Raw genomic sequence first — 18,845 nt, 5'->3', positions numbered from 1 at the left:
TTAGTATTTGGTAGCATTGCCTTTAAATTGTTTAACTTGGGTCAAACATTTCAGGTAGCCATCCACAAGCTTCCCACAATAAGTTGGGTGAATTTTGGCCCATTCCTCCTGACAGAGCAGGTGTAAGTGAGTCAAGTTTGTAGGCCTCCTTGCTCGCACATGCTTTTTCAGGTCTGTCCACAATGTTGTATAGGATTGAGGTCGGGGCTTTGTGATGGCCATTCCAATACCTTGACTTTGTTGTCCTTAATTAGCCATTTTGCCACAACATTGGAAGTATGCTTGGGGTCATTGTCCATTTGGAAGACCCATTGGCAACCAAGCTTTAACTTCCTGACTGATGTCTTGAGATGTAATTTTCCCCTCCTCATGATGCCATCTATTTTGGGAAGTGCACCAGTCCATCCTGCAGCAAAGCACCCCCACAACATGATGCTGCCACCCCCGTGCTTCACAGTTAGGATGGTGTTCTTCAGCTTGCAAGCCTCCCTCTTTTTCCTCCAAACATAACGATGGTCATTATGGCCAAACAGTTCTATTTTTGTTTCATCAGACCAGAGGACATCCAAAAGATAAGATCTTTGTTCCCTTGAGCAGTTGCAAACCGTAGTCTGGCTTTTTTATGGCGGTTTTGGAGCAGTGGCTCTTTCTTGGTGAGCGACCTTTCAGGTTATGTCAACATAGGACTCGTTTTACTGTGGATATAGATACTTTCGTACCCGTTTTCTCCAGCATCTTCACAAGGTCCTTTGCTGTTGTCCTAGGATTGATTTGCACCGTTCGCATCAAAGTACGTTAATCTCTAGGAGACAGAACGCATCTCCTTCCTTAGCAGTATGACGGCTGCGTGGTCCCATGGTGTTTATACTTGCGTACTATTGTTTGTACAGATGAACTTGGTTTCTTCAGGCGTTTGGAAATTGCTCCCAACGATGAACCAGACTTGGAGGTCTACAATTTCTTTCTGAGGTCTTGGCTGATTTCTTTTAATTTTCTCATGATGTCAAGCAAAGAGGCACTGAGTTTGAAGGTAGGCCTTGAAATACATCCACAGGTACACGTCCAATTGACTCAAATTATGTAAATTAGTCTGTCAGAAGTTTCTAAAGCCATGACATAATTTTCTGGAATTTTCCAAGCTGTTTAAAGGCACAGTCAACTTAATGTATGTAAACTTCTGACCCACTGGAATTGTGATACAGTGAATTATAAGTGAAATAATCTGTCTGTAAACAATTGTTGGATTTACAATGCAACAGGAGCTGCCAAACCTCGAGTGGCCAATGCAGCGCAGCAACCATAAGTTCAAATGCAGAGAAATAGGAATCAACTTTCGACTCCCGAAATGGAGGGACTAACGCAATATGTTTTACTTACATTGAAGTGGGCTTGATGATAAGCAGGTTGTGGAGTCGCACTGGAGCCAGCGTCTAGCTCCAGTTGTCGGATCCTAACCTCCTTGTCGGCTTCTATTTCCATTTTCCTCATTTCTAAATCAAACTCCATCTGTCTAACACACTATCTTTTTGTTCCATTTCCAAATGGGCCAGCCTCACCTTTAGCCTACCGGTCCCGTCTGAACGACCCGAAGCAGAAGATGAAGGGTCGAATTGGGGCAATATAAAGGAGGTACGAGCAACCCCTTCCTCCGCGCCGTCCTCCGACTTGGCATCGGAAGGTCTACCCGTCTCCTCTCCTGAAGCCTCCCTCTCATCTTTCAATGAGAAAATTAATTTTCTCACTAAACCCTCGCTGACTAGCACCAAAAGCTCGGCCTTTAGGGCTTTCTCAGGGACGAAGAGTCCATAATGGTCAGCTGTGGCGCAAAGGTCTACTTTACGCAACCCCACCAACCGATCAACAGTGGGCGCTTCAATAAACTTGGAGACGGCTGAGGCAGCCATTTTGTACACAGCAGCCTACTGAACACACAAACTAAACAAGACACCCAAACTCACAACCTACCACCACACCTCAATCGCCAATCAGAGAACTCAGAGCAGCAGGGTCTGGTTGATTTAATTATCCCGGATGAGCCCCCATTATGCTCTTGGAGGAGGGAACGCAACACCCCACCTACAATCACATACCTCTTTCACTCCATGGGGAGTTGAGTGTAGCAGGGTGTTGCGTTCCCTCCTCCCAAGAGGTGTGAGTAACAGTCTTCTTTGGTTTTTCGGAGATTATCACCTGTATGTGAATTTCATCTGTAAGTAACAGTTTATTTTCTTATCTACCAAGGTGCATAGTGTACCTCGGCAGACAGGCTGAGAGGCCGGGTGACCCACGGTTGTCGCAGTGGACCACCCACATTGCTAACACACTAAATGTGGATGTTTATGGTGATGCCAAAATAAACATTTTAATCCTGGATCAACAATTTATATTCTATTTTATTCTAGGTTTCGGCACTCAGGGGAGACAATTCCACCACTGGGGAAGAGGTGATGGGAAATGTGGACACCTTAAGTCTATAATTAAGTCTATGATTTGACAATGGACACCTTCTTCACTTCTCATAAGAAGCACATGGAGGAGAGTGGGTTGAGGAAGAAACCCAGACAAATCTAAAACTGTGATGAGTCTGGGTTTCGTAGAGGCCATAGCAGGCACAAACTGCTGGCTTCCCGGGGTGCAAAACAAGTGTACCAGCAGGCTCCGGGGATCAAGGAGCACATAACAGTACTGGCCTTCTTCAATGCAGCTAGGTAAGACGGCCCCCCATTTATCATCTACCCCAACTGTTTCCCCGGCGGCCACTACACACTGGGGGGCACCCCCCAAGCCTTGTATGGATGGTCCAACAGTGGCTACATTGACAGGGACCTGTTCAGGAAGTAGTTTCAGAGCTTCATTAAGCATGCAGTGAAGGAGCGCCCTCTCCTTCTCCTCTTTGATGGGCACAAGAGCCACATGGACCCAGAGGTGCTCACGGCTACACTAAGGGAAGGGGTTATACTTCTTTGTCTTCCACCACACTGCACCCATGTCCTGCAGCAGCTGGACGTATGCTTACCATGGCCCTTTAAAAGCTGAATTATCCAAGGAACAGTAGCTATTTTGACCACTCCTACATGGTAAACAAATCACAATTTGCCAGAGAATTCCGCTACCCCTACCAGCTCTACAAGGACATGCGCTATGTGGTGGAAGGGTTTAAGAAGTGTGGCCTCTTCCCTTTGACCCTTCAGCTATTGAAGGGCCCCGTTTAATGCCGTCTCTACCGGGTCTAAGCACTGGTGTACCTGCCCCCAGCAATTTGAATACAGCCACCTCCATGGGTACTTTTTGTTATGTGTTTTATAAAACTGCAGTTTTTTTTCTCTCTTTACATATCTACAGTCTATAGCACCAGCAACAAGGCATGTCCACCTCCTCCAAAACTTCTTCAGCTTCCTCCAAAAGTTATAAATGGTTTTCATGAACCATGCTCTGTCTGCCTTTTCTCTCAACTGCACAGAAAAGCACAGAAAAGGAAGAGAAAAGCTCCACCTCTGTCTCGCCACCCATGGCACCACCCTCGGGTACTTCATTTGTTTTTCTCTATCTCAGTTGTATGAATTACTATTGTTGCTATAGTACTTCTACATTTGCAAACCATGTTAATGAATTTGATAGTTTCTTTGGTTTTGATTTTTTTTTTTAAAGATGCCACCTGCAGTGCTTGCTGTGGGGAGCGTGATCTGCCTGCAAGCTGAAGTCTGAAGTGCCATGGTTGTACTGTGAATTCTGCCAGCACTGGTTCCACTGCAGGTCTGTGCAGTGGGATCCAGGAGGTTGCGTTGGAGCTGGATTTTTATTGTGATTTCTGTCACAATATAGGGATGGAAGTCGAGATGTAATTGTTTGATTTGCTTGTTTTCATATGCAATTATTGATTTGAAAAAATATATATTACATCAAAAATATATTTATGTAACACTGCACTTCACTGAAATTATAGTTACATTTGATGTAAATGATCTACTTTCTCAAAACACAAGTTTCATTTGTAAAACAAATTATGAGACACCGAAAATGATTTTGGTTAAGAGTCCACAGGAGGGCACACTGGCTGTGCAATGAAAAGTTTACGGGTCAGTACATTTTTTTCAACCAGAAGGTTAGTCAACTATCTCTAGTAAACACTTCGGAGATGAGGTTGGTGTCTCTTTTTTGAAGAAAATGAAATGGATACACTGTTCATTCCGAATGTATTCAGACACCTTCCCCTTTTCCAAATTTTGTTACGTTATAGCCTTATTGTAAAATGTATTCAATTACATTTTTTCCTCAGCAATCTACACACAATACCCAATAATGACAAAGTGAAAACAGGTTTTAATACATTTTTGCAAATGTCTAAAAAAATATATAAAACAGAAATACATTAAAGTATTAAGACCCTTTGCTATGAGACTCGAAATTGAGCTCAGGTGCATCCTGTTTCCATTGATCATCCTTGAGATGTTTTTACAACTTGATTGGAGTACAGATGGACATGATTGATTGGACATGAGATGATTGGACCTGAGATGGACATGATTGATTGGACATGATTTGGAAAGGCACACACCTGTCTATATAAGGTCCCACAGTTGACAGTGCCTTTCAGAGCAAAAAGCAAGCCGTGAGGTCGAAGGAATTGTCCATAGAGCTCTGAGACCGGATTGTGTCGAGGCACAGATCTGGGGAAGGGTACCAAAAATGTATGCAGCATTGAAGGTCTCCAATAACACAGTGGCCTCCATCACATTCTTAAATGGAATAAGTTTGGAACCACCAACACTCTTCCTAGAGCTGGCCACCCGGCCAAAGTGAGCAATCGGGGGAGAAGTTCATTGGTCAGGGAGGTGACCAATAACCTGATGGTCACTCTGATAGAGCTCCAGAGTTCCTCTGTGGACATGGGAGAACCTTCCAGAAGGACAACCATCTCTGCAGCACTCCACCAATCAGGCCTTAATGGTAGAGTGGCCAGACGGAAGCCACGCCTCAGTAAAAGGCCTATGACAGCCCACTTGGAGTTTGCCAAAAGACTCCTAAAGGACTCTGCCCATGAGAAATAAGATTCTCTAGTTTGATTAAACCAAGATTGAACTCTTTGGCCTGATTTCCAAACGTCACATCCGAAGGAAACCTGGCACCAACCCTACGGTGAAGCATCATGCTGTTGAGATGTTTTTCAGCAGCAGGGACTGGGAGACTAGTCAGGATCGAGGGAAAGATGAATGGAGCAAAGTACAGTGAGATCCTTGAGGAAAACCTACTCCAGAGTGCTGAGGACCTCAGACTGGGGCGAAGGTTCACCTTCCATCAGGACAACGACCCTAAGCACACAGCTAAGACAACGCAGGAGTGGCTTCGGGGCAAGTCTCTGAATGTCTTTGCGTTGAACCCAATCGAACATCTCTGGAGAGACCTGAAAATAGCTGTGCAGCAACGCTCCCCATCAGACCTGACAGAGCTTGAGAGGATTGCAGATGCTCACAAGAATGAGAGAAATTCCCCAAATACAGGTGTGCCACGGTTGTAGCGTCATACCCAAGAAGACTCGACTTGTAATCTCTGACAAAGGTGCTTCAACAAAGTACTGAGTAGGGTCTGAATACTAATGGACATGTTTTATTTCAGTTTTTATTTATTTATACATTTGCAAACATTTCTAAAAACCTGTTTTAGCATGGCCATTATGAGGTATTGTGGGTACCCCAGGACCCACTCTGTTGAAACCGTGAAGACCTCTATTTCCGACCACTCTTTAGCTGTGTTGCACCACAGCAGTGCTCATAACGAGTGATTACGCACACCTGGGAAGGAGGAATGTGGGGCTATCGAAATGTTTGATGATCGGCAGGACGAGTCAATGCCATTATGATTTGATTTTGTTCCCATTGCCCTTTCCCCAAAGTTTTAGAATCCTGTATTTAATTAAACTGCAACCACTGAATCAATACCTCCTGACTATACACCACAAATTGGTGCCATAACCAAAGAGGAAGGGAATGAAAGGATTCCTCAAAGAAAATTACAAAAGGGATAATGAGGATTATATTGGAAACGTGGAGTTAACCAGGAGAAACCATAGCTGAGCAACTTGCACAATTGAAATGGATTTGAGGAATGACTAGGACGGCTACGACACGCCTGTTAATCAGAATTAATCAGGTACTGGGAGAAGACATTGAATGACTATGACCAAGTATTGACAAATTGAATTAAGATGTGAACAGTGCAATGGGTTATATGGACAAAATAATCGTATGGAAAACATGTATCAGACAGTTTGAGGACAATGCAAGTGCTACCATCGTTTGGACAATGTGCGAAATCACACAGTGAAACTACCCAAACTGGTCATTGAAACGTTATTGGAAGACATTAGCCAATGCAAAACGCTTTGGAGTCAATATGACACGGAAATGGAAAAGAACCCAAATCTCAGTAAGTTAGATAAGTTTACCCATCTCAAGTCATTTCTAACTGGTAAGCTGCAAATGTAGTTGTGGGCCTAGCATTATCTGATGAGAACTAAGACGATGCAATCAGAATGCTAATGAAACGGGGGCCTCCCGAGTGGCGCAGCGGTCTAAGGCACTGCATCGCAGTGCTAGAGACGTTACTACAGATCCGGGTTCCTTCCTGGGCTGAGCCGCAACCGGCCTTGGCCCGGGAGTCCCATAGGACGGCGCACAATTGGCCCAGCACCGTCCGGGTTAGAGGAGGATTTGGCCGGGGGGGCTTTACTTGGTTCATCTCGCCCTAGCGACTCTTTGTGGCAGGCCGGGTGCCTGAAGGTTGACCCCGGTCGCCAGTTGAACAGTTTTCCTCTGACACATTGGTGCAGCTGGCTTCTGGGTTAAGCTGGCGGGTGTTAAGGAGCGTGGTTAGGTGGGTCATGTTTCAGAGGACGCATGACTCCACATTTGCCTCTCCCAAGCCCATTGGGGAGTTGCAGAGATTAGACAAGATCAAAAATTGGGGGGAAAAGGGGGGTAAAAAAAATAAAATGTCATGCTAATGAATCGATTTGGACGTAAAAATCTAGTCATTAATGAACAAGCTCTTGAACTTGACTTCAGCAAAGAAAGCAACAAACATTGAAATCCAAAAACATAATCTTGACTCAATGGGGGTTGTAGAGGTAATTTACTATTTCCAATACTAATAGAAATTATCCCTGAAGAGCTCACTTGTTCACAAGATCGGCATGGCCGATTTAATATGGGCCAATTTCAAGTTTTTATAACAATCGGTAATCGGCATTTTTGGATGCCGATTATGGCCGATTACATTGCATTCCACGAGTAAACTACGTGGCAGGCTGACCACCTGTTACGCGAGTGCAGCAAGGAGCCATGGTAAGTTGCTAGCTAGCATTAAACTTATCTTATAAAAAACAATCAATCTTCACATATTCACTACTTAACTACACATAGTTGATGATATTACTAGGTTAACTAGCTTGTCCTGCGTTGCATATAATCAATAAGGTGCCTGTTAATTTATCATCGAATCACAGCCCACTTCGCCAAACGGGGGATGATTTAACAGAAACACATTCGCGAAAAATGCTATCGTTGCACGAATGTACCCAACCATAAACATCAATGCCTTTCTTAAAATCAATACACAGAAGTATATATTTTTTAAACCTGCATATTTAGTTAGCAGGCAATATTAACTAGGGTAATTGTGTCACTTCTCTTGAGTTCATTGCACACAGAGTCAGAGTATATGCAACAGTTTGGGCCAACAGGCTCGATGCGAACTAATTTGCCAGAATTGTACATAATTATGACATTATAATGAAGGTTGTGCAATGTAACAGCAATATTTAGACTCGGGGTTGCCACCCGTTCGATAAAATACAGAACGGTTCCGGATTTCACTGAAAGAATAAACGTTTTGTTTTCGAAATGACAGTTTCCGGATTTTACCATATCAATGACCAAAGGCTCGTATTTCTGTGTTTATTATATTATAATTAAGTCTATGATTTGATATAGCAGTCTGACAGAGGTGGTAGGCAGCAGCAGGCTTGTAAGCATTCATTCAAACTTTACTGCGTTTGCCAGCAGCTCTTAGCAATGCATGATTCACAGTGCTGTTTATGACTTTAAGCCTATCAACTCCTGAGATTAGGCTGGCAATACTAAAGTGCCTATTAGAACAACCAATAGTCAAAGATATATGAAAAACAAATGGTATAGAGAGAAATAGTCGACGGGTCATAATTCCTATAATAACTACAACCTAAAAACCTCTTAACCTCTTGAACCTATAGGGGCGTCATTATTGGATAAAAAGACGTGCCCGTTTTAAGCTCAATATTTTGTCACGAAAAGATGCTCGACTATGCATGGAATTGACAGCCTTGGAAAGACACAACTCTGACGTCTCCAAAACTGCAAAGATATTATCTGTGCGTGCCCCAGAACTAATGCAACAGGCGAAACCAAGATGATGTTTCATACAGGAAATGCCCCGGATTCTGAAGGCGCTGTGTTCCAATGTCTCCTTATATGGCTGTGAATGCGCCAGGAATGAGCCTGCGCTTTCTGTATATTCCCCGAGGTGTCTGCAGCATTGTGACGTGTTTGTAGGCATATCATTGGAAGATTGACCATAAGAGACTACATTTACCTGGTGTCCCGCGTGCGTAATCAGTAAGTCCATGCGCGTTCCATTTCTTCAGATTTGAAAGTAAACTGCCACGATGGATTTTATCGTCAATAGATATGTGAAAAAAACCTTGAGGATTGATTCTAAACATCGTTTGCCATGTTTCTGTCGATATTATGGAGTTAATCTGGAAAAAAGTTTGCGTTTTAATGACTTTTTTTTTTCCTTACCCAAAGGCGATGAACAAAACGGAGCGATTAGTCGACACAAATAATATTTTTTGTAAAAACGGAACATTTGCTATCTAACAGAGTCTCCTCATTGAAAACATCTGAAGTTCTTCAAAGGTAAATGATTTTATTTGAATGCTTTTATGTTTTTTTGTGGAAAATGTTGCATGCTGAATGCTAGGCTTAATGCAATGCTAGGCTATCAATACTCTTACACAAATGCTTGTGTAGCTATGGTTGAAAAGCATTTTTTGAAAATCTGAGATGACAGTGTTGTTAACAAAAGGCTAAGCTTGTGAGCCAATATATTTATTTCATTTCATTTGTGATTTTCATGAATAGTTAACATTGCGTTATGGTAATGAGCTTGAGGCTATAATTTCGCTCCCGGATACGGGATTGCTCGTCGCAACAGGTTAAATGTGGAAGAAACATTTCAGTTGAATGCATGCAGTTGTACAACTAACTATGTTTTATTATCTCAATGCCATACTGTGTTTAACTGTGTTCGATCTTGCCAAGTCATCTTGTTTCAAGAGGACCACAATGGAAATAAGTCCCAGACTTTGTGTGTTATCCTCTATGATTTTACTCATGTGCATGTTTGGCTTTTTTTATGTGTGTGCTTGTTTTTAAAAATGGTTGAATTAATCAACTGAACTAAACTAACACTAGGGATCCCCCTTTCCATTTCCTTTCCCTAATGCACATGAGTGGTGGAGAAGAGCAAGCGCTTCTGAGCAATAGCGCACATTTTGGGAAACGGAATCTATCGCTATTCACATGGAAAAAGAACAGAGTGCAACACAGTTGAATCAAGACACACTATAGAAGTTTGAAGGGAATGTGATGTACATCCACAGGATATATCAAATGAGGCTTCAATCCAATTATGTAACTGCAGAAAACAGATTACACCATCTGATGAGAAAGATGTTACTCTGCATTACAGATGTGATTCAAGACTATATAAGCCAATATATTGTAGAGCAGGTGCTTAGTGATCATTCTGATATTCAGACCTCAACCCCATCAAACACCTTTGGGATGAATTGGAATGCAGACTGCGAGCCAGCCCTCATCGCCCAACATCTGTGCCCGGCCTCGCTAATGCTCGTGGCCTTCCCAGAAGAGTGGAGGCTGTTATAGGGGGACCAACTCCATATTAATGCTCATGATTTTGTAATAAGATGTTTGATGAGCATTGTTCGTTAAATGACTGCTTACTAACAGGTTCAAATCTAAACCCTGACCTGTTGAGTATCCTAATTAACTTCAGGCAGCACAGAGTAGTGCTAATGGCAGACACCACAAAAGCATTTCTGCAAATCTCACAAAACGAAATGGACAGATACGTATTGAGATTCTTATGGACAAGTGAAATCCCCATGTTAAATGAAGAAATCAAGATGTCCACTCTTGACGAGGGTTCCATTTAGAGCACCTGCAAGCCCATTGCTTTTAGCAGCCACAATCTGAACAAGTATGAGGGGGTCTATACAGACATGGTAACTTTACTGATGGAATGCGTGCATGTTGACGACCTCATCTGCAGAACAGAGGACAAAGAAACAGCCTCTGATATAACCATGAAGGCTAAAGAGAGCATGGACAGCACAAGCTTGAAACTATGCAAATGCAAAACAAATTCACACTAGATGCAAACTGAACGGACAAAAGGAGAAAGTAATGGGGAAAACATGTAAGCGAAAATTCAAACTCCTTCGAAAGTACTAGGATTAACATGGAGAACAGGCACTGACAAATTAGTGTTTGAAATGAAAGATTTGATTGAATTCCTGAAAGACAAGAAAAAAGCAAAACGAGGAGTACTTCTGCTGAATGAATATTTGATCCTATCAGATTTGCATTGGGATCAAGTGTCTATTCCAAGAAATGTGGCAACAGGGCCTGTCATGGGACGAAGAGCTTCCACAAAAATGTACATACATGTAGGCTTACATGCATGTAAAGAATGTGCGGCGCTCAGATTAAGGAAAGAAGAGGAGGGAGTATCAACCTACGTGAGTCGAGGTGTAACCTAAAAATATAATCATCATTGCAAAGAAAAAGGCGCAACGTTCGCTCACCATTGAAAAATCTTTGTTTTATTCAAGCAAGGTTAAAAGATCAATGTTTTTGCCTACAGTGGCCTTCATCAGAATAACACTCAGATGAATACAGTCATGACACAAAGATGTTCGTTGTCGGCTTGTTCACAGAAAGTACAGCTTCTGAGCAAAAGACTAATTGAATCCTACAGACGAAGAACCATATATGTGACATTTAAAATAAAAAAATAAAAAAAGAGATATACATGAAAAATCATTATTGGACACCCTTTTCTATAGTGAACCGGTTTCACAAGCTTTCCACGCGCTAATTAACAATCATTTTAAATTTAAAGATAGAATAACCGTTTATGTGCACCACTCAGAATGGACGGACAAGCGCACAACTTTTCTGTTGCTGATGAAAATCGCCGAAATGTGGGAAAGAAACGTAAAACACAACTAAAAGAATGGAAAGACAGGCAAAGGAAGATCTTACGGGATGCGGGAAAACCCTATACAAATCGTAAGGGTCAAGAAAACCCTATACAAATCGTAAGGGTCAAGAAAAAACCAAAAGAGGTATGTGGATGAACCGTATATCAAACAATCAAGCTAGCTAGCTATAGAGTACAGTAACTAACATGTATGTTCTGGGTTGTCTAATTTGTAACTATAGAGAAAACATATTAGCTAAAGTTCGTTGGCTACTAACTTATACTTTATCGTTACAAATGTTATTGCTAGATTATAGAAGAAAACATAGCTAGCTACTTTTTCTCCATCCACCGGATGATTCGACATGGCTACAGTAGCTAGCTAGTTATATGTAACATTACACTGTATCCTGCAGGGAAGAGCATGTTCCACGACGTGCAGAAAGGATTGTGGAAAGTTGACTGATGAGCGCAAGCTGCATCTGTTCAACAGTTTCTACACTGTCCCATACGAGAAACAACCAGCGTTGATTCTCTCCGGCTTAGAACAGGTTAGAAATAAGACAAAACGCCTATTATTATAATAGCTATATTGAACACTTGCATAGTTTAACTTTGACTGTAATGATACGTACATTAACGTTAACTCTAAAAGTGCAGTGTTACACAATGGTGCAATGCAAACTCATTCTGTGTATAGGTTGGGAGTGTGTGAAAGATGGAGGTCCTGATCGAGCAATACCCTGAATGCGCTACAGTATATTCAATTCTGAATTTATCATTGTCAATTTTTATTGCAGCATGAGGTGAAACGGAGACGTAAACCTGAGGATACAAAGGAGAACAAACGACGGAAACAAACCTTCAAATACCATGTACAGCAAGCAGGCCAGAGATTGAATGTGTACAAGGTCACAAGTTACTTATTTACTGCTGTCACCTCAGTACAGAAGGACATGTCTTGCCTTTAGCATGGGTTTAACGCAATTCAAAACGGAATTGCTGATCATAGTGTTAAACGCAAAGAGAATGGTTTTCTGAACGTTTTGTAATATTGACCTTAGGGACCTGCATAATGGACATGCATATTGGCACATCACATTGATCCATATTTGATATGTACAAGTTGTGCTTGTTTTGATTGAATTGAATTAATTTAATTGTATTCTATTTTTGTAGTTATTCTATGGTATGTTCACATTGAGGGCTTCATTTTAAAATGAGACTAAGATTTCAATACTCAACTTTTCAGAAAAGTCATCAGTGCTAAAGTTGATAGACCACCTTTAAATGAATCTCCATACAAATGAATGAACTACATATCGCATTTAAGTTATTTATATGAAGGGCATCAGTACTTGAAAGTACTTAAAAGAGGGCCACCATTGTTCCTGTTCCCAAGAAAGCTAAGGTAACTGAGCTAAACGACTACCGCCCCGTAGCACTCACTTCCATCATCATGAAATGCTTTGAGAGACTAGTCAAGGACCATATCACCTCCACCCTACCTGACACCCTAGACCCACTCCAATTTTCTTACCACCCAAATAGGTCCACAGACGATGCAATCTCAACCACACTGCACACTGCCCTAACCCATCTGGACAAGAGGAATACCTATGTGAGAATGCTGTTCATCGACTACAGCTCGGTATTTAACACCATAGTACCCTCCAAGCTCGTCATCAAGCTCGAGACCCTGGGTCTCGACCCCGCCCTGTGCAACTGGGTACTGGACTTCACGACGGGCCGCCCCCAGGTGGTGAGGGTAGGCAACAACATCTCCACCCCGCTGATCCTCAACACTGTGGCCCCACAAGGATGCGTTCTGAGCCCTCCTGTACTCCCCGTTCACCCACGACTGCGTGGCCACGCACGCCTCCAACTCAATCATCAAGTTTGCGGATGACACAACAGTGGTAGGCTTGATTACCAACAACGACGAGACGGCCTACAGGGAGGAGGTGAGGGACCTCGGAGTGTGGTGTCAGGAAAATAACCTCACACTCAACGTCAACAAAACTAAGGAGATGATTGTGGACTTCAGGAAACAGCAGAGGGAACACCCCCCTATCCACATCGATGGAACAGTAGTGGAGAGGGTAGCAAGTTTTAAGTTCCTCGGCATACACATCACAGACAAACTGAATTGGTCCACTCACACAGACCGCATCGTGAAGAAGGCGCAGCAGCGCCTCTTCAACCTCAGGAGGCTGAAGAAATTTGGCTTGTCACCAAAAGCACTCACAAACATCTACAGATGCACAATCGAGAGCATCCTGGCGGGCTGTATCACCGCCTGGTACGGCAACTGCTCCGCCCACAACCGTAAGGCTCTCCAGAGGGTAGTGAGGTCTGCACAACGCATCACCGGGGGCAAACTACCTGCCCTCCAGGACACCTACACCACCCGATGTTACAGGAAGGCCATAAAGATCATCAAGGACAACAACCCCGAGCCACTGCCTGTTCACCCCGCTATCATCCAGAAGGCGAGGTCAGTACAGGTGCATCAAAGCAGGGACCGAGAGACTGAAAAACAGCTTCTATCTCAAGGCCATGAGACTGTTAAATAGCCATCACTAGTACAGAGGCTGCAGCCTACATACAGACTTGAAATCATTGGCCACTTTAATAAATGGAACACTAGACACTTTAAAAATGTCACTTTAATAATGTTTACATAACTTGCATTACTCATCTCATATGTATATACTGAAACTATACTATCTACTGTCTCACAGTCTATGCCGTTCTGACTTTGCTCGTCCATATATTTCTATTTTCTTAATTCCATTCCTTTACTTTACTTATTTGTGTATATCAAATCAAATCAAATGTTATTTGTCACATACACATGGTTAGCAGATGTTAATGCGAGTGTAGCGAAATGCTTGTGCTTCTAGTTCCGACAATGCAGTAATAACCAACAAGTAATCTAACTAACAATTCCAAAACTACTGTCTTATACACAGTGTAAGGGGATTTACTGTGAAATTGTTAGATATTACTTGTTAGATATTGCTGCATTGTCGGAACTAGAAGCACAATCATTTCACTACGACCGCAATAACATCTGCTAAACAAATAAAACTAGATTTGATTAGCAGGCAGCGTTAACATGCATGCATTCTGACATCACGTGCAGAAAGCAACTCACGCCGTTAGATATTTTTGGAACTCATGTGTGAAAAAGCTAACCTCACATTTTATCTGAGAAAGGTAGGCTGGCTATACCGAGAAAAGTACAAAACACAGACCTAAAATGCTTCTTACTGTCATTTTTGCACAGCATCAAACAAATGTTGTGCTTCAGGTTCACTTCTCCAGAAAAATGCAAGATTAACTTTCAGCAAAACATTAGGAAATGTAGCTGGTTACATTCTCTCTATGATAAACATTAGAAATATGATGGCGATGCATCGTTTTTGCAAAAAAACTGAATGTTTCACTAATGTATTTTCTGTGAAGGGAAACTATAGTTGCATGTCCCTCATTACTCTATTAAAGCAAAAAACAACAACACTTTCAATATAAAATGCAACCCCTGGCTGGACACTGCTGGACTCACCTGCTCCCACTTTCTCCCGTTGTGCTATTTACAAACAAACACGTTACTGGCTACACTGTTCTGGGGAACTACGGTAAGCTTCATAATGTAAAATAATGTGACAGGCGAAAATGAAGATCTCTCCTCCACTTTCAGCCAGAAGAGTTTGACATGCATATTATTAATATTAGCTCTTTGTGTACATCCAAGGGCCAGCCGTGCTGCCCTGTTCTGAGTCAATTACAATTTTCCTAAGTCCTTCTTTGTGGCACCTGACCACACGACTGAACTGTAGTCAAGGTGAGACAAAACTAGGGCCTGTAGGACCTGCCTTGTTGATAGTGCTGTTAAGAAGGCAGAGCAGCGCTTTATTATAGACAGACTTCTCCCCATCTTAGCTACTACTGTATCAATATGTTTTGACCATGACAGTTTACAATCTAGGGTTACTCAAAGCAGTTTTGTCATCTCAAGTTGCTCAATTTCCACATGATTTATTTAAAGATTTAGTTGAGGTTTAGGGTTTAGTGAGCGTTTTGTTCCAAATACAATACTTTTAGAAATATTTAGGGCTAACATATTCCTTGCCACCCACTCTGAAACTAACTGCAGCTCTTTGTTGAGTGTTGCAGTCATTTCAGTCACTGTAGTAGCTGACGTGTATAGTGTTGAGTCATCCGCATACATAGACACTCTGGCTTTACTCAAAGTTAGTGGCATGTCGTTAGTAAAAAATTGAAAAAGCTGTAAAAATCTGTAAAGAGACTGAAAGTAGTGATATGCTGCTGGCAAGTAAATTAAGCAGCACTGCAGTTAGCCTACAGCTAGAGCAGTGTTGCATAACAGAGGGCCCCTGATCCCCTTATGCATCTAGTTAGTTTCAGGAAAAAGTGCACAGTCATTATCTGCAGAAAGAAGGAAAAATGGAAAGAAGGAAAGCATGAATGCAAGGTAAGGAAGATGACCATGAATGGAGGGTAAAGAAGCAACTAAGAACGTAAGATGAAGAAGTATGACCCAGTCGAGACAGTTTACGAATGTGAAGCTCTTAAATTAGTGGCATTATCAAGTGGTATAACTGCTGGTAGAGCTTTAACTGTTTTAAATGTTGAGCTGTATGGCACAATGCCCTGTAAGGAAGAAGTATGAAAAGGTTCGACAGCTTGTGAATGTGAAACTTTTAATCAGTGGGGGATTATCAGGTGGCATAACCGCAGTGTGAGTTACAGCCATAACCTTTCACAATGTTCAGTCATATTGCACCCTGATTAAAAGTTGTCAGATTGGCAAGAACATAACTACATATTAAAATGTCTACATATCTGATTGCATCCCAGTGCAATGCATTAAGTACATTGGTGTTACAATGTATTCATAATCCTTGACTGATTCCACATTTTGCTGTGTTACAGCCTGAATTAAAAATGGATTAATAAACATTTTTTATTACCCATCTTCACACAATACCATAATGACAAAGTGAAAAGCAGAAATACCTTATTTACATAAGTATTCAGACCCTTTTGCTATGATACTGGAAATTGAGCTCAGGTGCATGCTGTTTCCATTGATCATCAAGGCAAAGGGTGGCTATTTGAAGAATCTCAAATATAAAATATATTTTAATTTGTTTAACACTTGTTTGGTTACTACATGATTCAATATGTGTTTTTTCATAGTTTTGATATGTCTTCATTATTATTCTACAATGTAGAAAATAATGAAAAATAAAGAAAAACCCTTGAATGAGTAGGTGTTCTAAAACTTTTGACCGGTAGTGTATATTGCGAAGGAGAGGTGAGGCATTGAGTGCAGCAATCGAGGAACGTGTACTTGACACTTTAACAACCGGCTCAAGATGACATCCACCTCATGTTCAAACATGATAAACAGCTTGGAAATAACCAGTCAGCCAAACAGTCAGTCAACAGACAAACTGGCTAATCCTCAAAGGTTTGTGGTTATTCGGCCAGCAGGCAGATAGAAACAGCATGCTCTCTCTTTGACAGTTGAGTGATTTTTTTTGGTTTTCACTGAGTGTTCACACATAACCCTGGGACACACCGTGCTCCAGGCTCGAGGGAACGGGCATTCCAATGTGTGTGTGTCACTGTACTAGTGCACTCGGTGTGTGTGTGTCATTAGGCCTACGAGAAGACCAATCTGTTTTTAAATTTGTACAGTGGACTAGTATTGGGGACAATTTTCAACAGTGACACAACTATTTCCTTAAAGGGCCACTCTGTGATATTTCCATCCTTGTAAACTGTCTAACCCCCATCATAAGCCAAAACATAAGGTTGTTTTATACTCTAAAGGGGTAAACTATCAATACATGATCAAGTACTCCAGTCATTTACATGATGTGCACACGTCCATGTTATTCAATAGTACACTGGGGTTTCGATAATGCTTGTACAGCTGCAACATTGTAATAACATGGAATAGCTAACTGTATCCCACTGTGAGCCATGTTTAACATTTTTATCTGAGTGATAACAGGTCTATCCAGCTGTCAATCGGAACAGCAACAACAGTAAGAGAACAGAACAGATAATAGAGAACAGAACATTGCTTTGGACACTAGGAAGTCATGTTGGACCAAAACCAAGTGAGTGGTTGTCGTGGTGAGCTGCTAATCCTTTATATTCTATTGTGTTCTTTCAACTTTTAAAAACGGTAACAATTTATTTTTTATGAAAGACCAATTAAACACAATTGTGTTATTTGAAATGCTCAAATAATAATCCAAATGTATGTTAGGCAATACTGAACGGCATGATTGTGTTATTAAAATCTGTTGAAAATATTAACACGGTTATAAAGAATAGACTCCTCCAATCCCCCCTCAACATGTGTATGAAACACAAACAATAGTGTACACAGTGTAGCATACAATCGCGTAACGTTACTTAAAACGCAACTAAACCCTATTCAGGGCAATAGTCGCATAGCCCATAACCCAGTGAATGATCAGATATGAGCGAGAAGTAGGACAACAGATGTTCACAGACGGAGGCATTCGATCCGTTATGATGACGATTCAATACAATGCCTCCAATGTTTGAGCAGCCTAGCCCATAAACTATGCTGAGTAGAAGAAAGGGAAAACAAAAAAGTCGTCAAGTTACCATATCGTTCCGGCTGTTGAGGTATTTTTCGACTTGTGATAAACGTCTCACTGCTGCGCTGGGCATAATCACCGTGTTCGCCTCGCGGTCCGTTTTAGGAACTATGATCGGTCTAGTGTTCCGTTCTCAATGTTTCATCATCTGTACTCTCCCACCATGTCGACCAACCCTTCACACACTGAGCTGACCACTCTCGTTTCTCCTTTCCAAGACCTAAAATACAAGAAAACAACGTGCACTCCGACACCGCCCACTTTAAGGTCTGCCGAACGCGAGGGTGATGAGTTCAACTATCGTTCCACCCTCCACCTAGTCCTAGCCTCTGCAGAGTGGTCGCAACTAGTTACCACCCTTTCTTTTCAATTTCTGCCTAAAATGACATACCCAAATCTAACTGCCTGTAGCTCAGTACCTGAAGCAAGGATATGCATATTCTTGATACCATTTGAAAGGAAACACTTCGAAGTTTGTGGAAACTTGAAATGAATGTAGGAGAATATAACACATTAGATCAAAAACATGCGTTTTCAAAAATGCAGCATCTTTGAAATGCAAGAGAAAGGGCCATACGGTTAGATAGTTTTAGGTGTCGTTTGGCTGTTGGCCACCAGATGGCAGTAGTGTGTGTGCAAAGTTTCAGACTGATCCAGTGAAGCATAACTACATAACTATATAGAACATACGAAAATGCTATAGTAATAAAAAATGTAAGTCCACACACTCCCGGGAATGTCATACATGATGGATAATTAACCTCCCTACAGAAAAGACACTAACCTTTACACATCTAGATGGCCAGGAGGGGTGGGTGTTTAGGGCCTGAGACAGCAGGGGTTCAAACT

At 41.8% G+C, this 18,845-nt stretch overlaps 1 protein-coding gene across 1 annotated transcript in view; it reads right to left on the bottom strand.

The window, feature by feature from the left end:
- Positions 1 to 18,293, bottom strand: part of LOC115109725 (transmembrane and coiled-coil domain protein 3-like) — a 42,985-nt gene extending 24,692 nt beyond the window's left edge. The window contains exon 1 of the mRNA XM_029634999.2: positions 18,004 to 18,293. Coding sequence (XP_029490859.1) covers positions 18,004 to 18,069 — 66 coding nt within the window. The 5' untranslated portion in view covers positions 18,070 to 18,293. The remainder of the gene's footprint in view (positions 1 to 18,003) is intronic.
- Positions 18,294 to 18,845: the final 552 nt, after the last annotated feature.

The sequence above is a fragment of the Oncorhynchus nerka genome, linkage group LG25 (assembly GCF_034236695.1).
Source record: "Oncorhynchus nerka isolate Pitt River linkage group LG25, Oner_Uvic_2.0, whole genome shotgun sequence".
In the NCBI taxonomy this organism is placed as follows: Eukaryota; Metazoa; Chordata; class Actinopteri; order Salmoniformes; family Salmonidae; genus Oncorhynchus; species Oncorhynchus nerka.
Note: the sequence above shows the minus strand (reverse complement) of the source record. Positions and strands in the feature narration are given on the sequence as shown.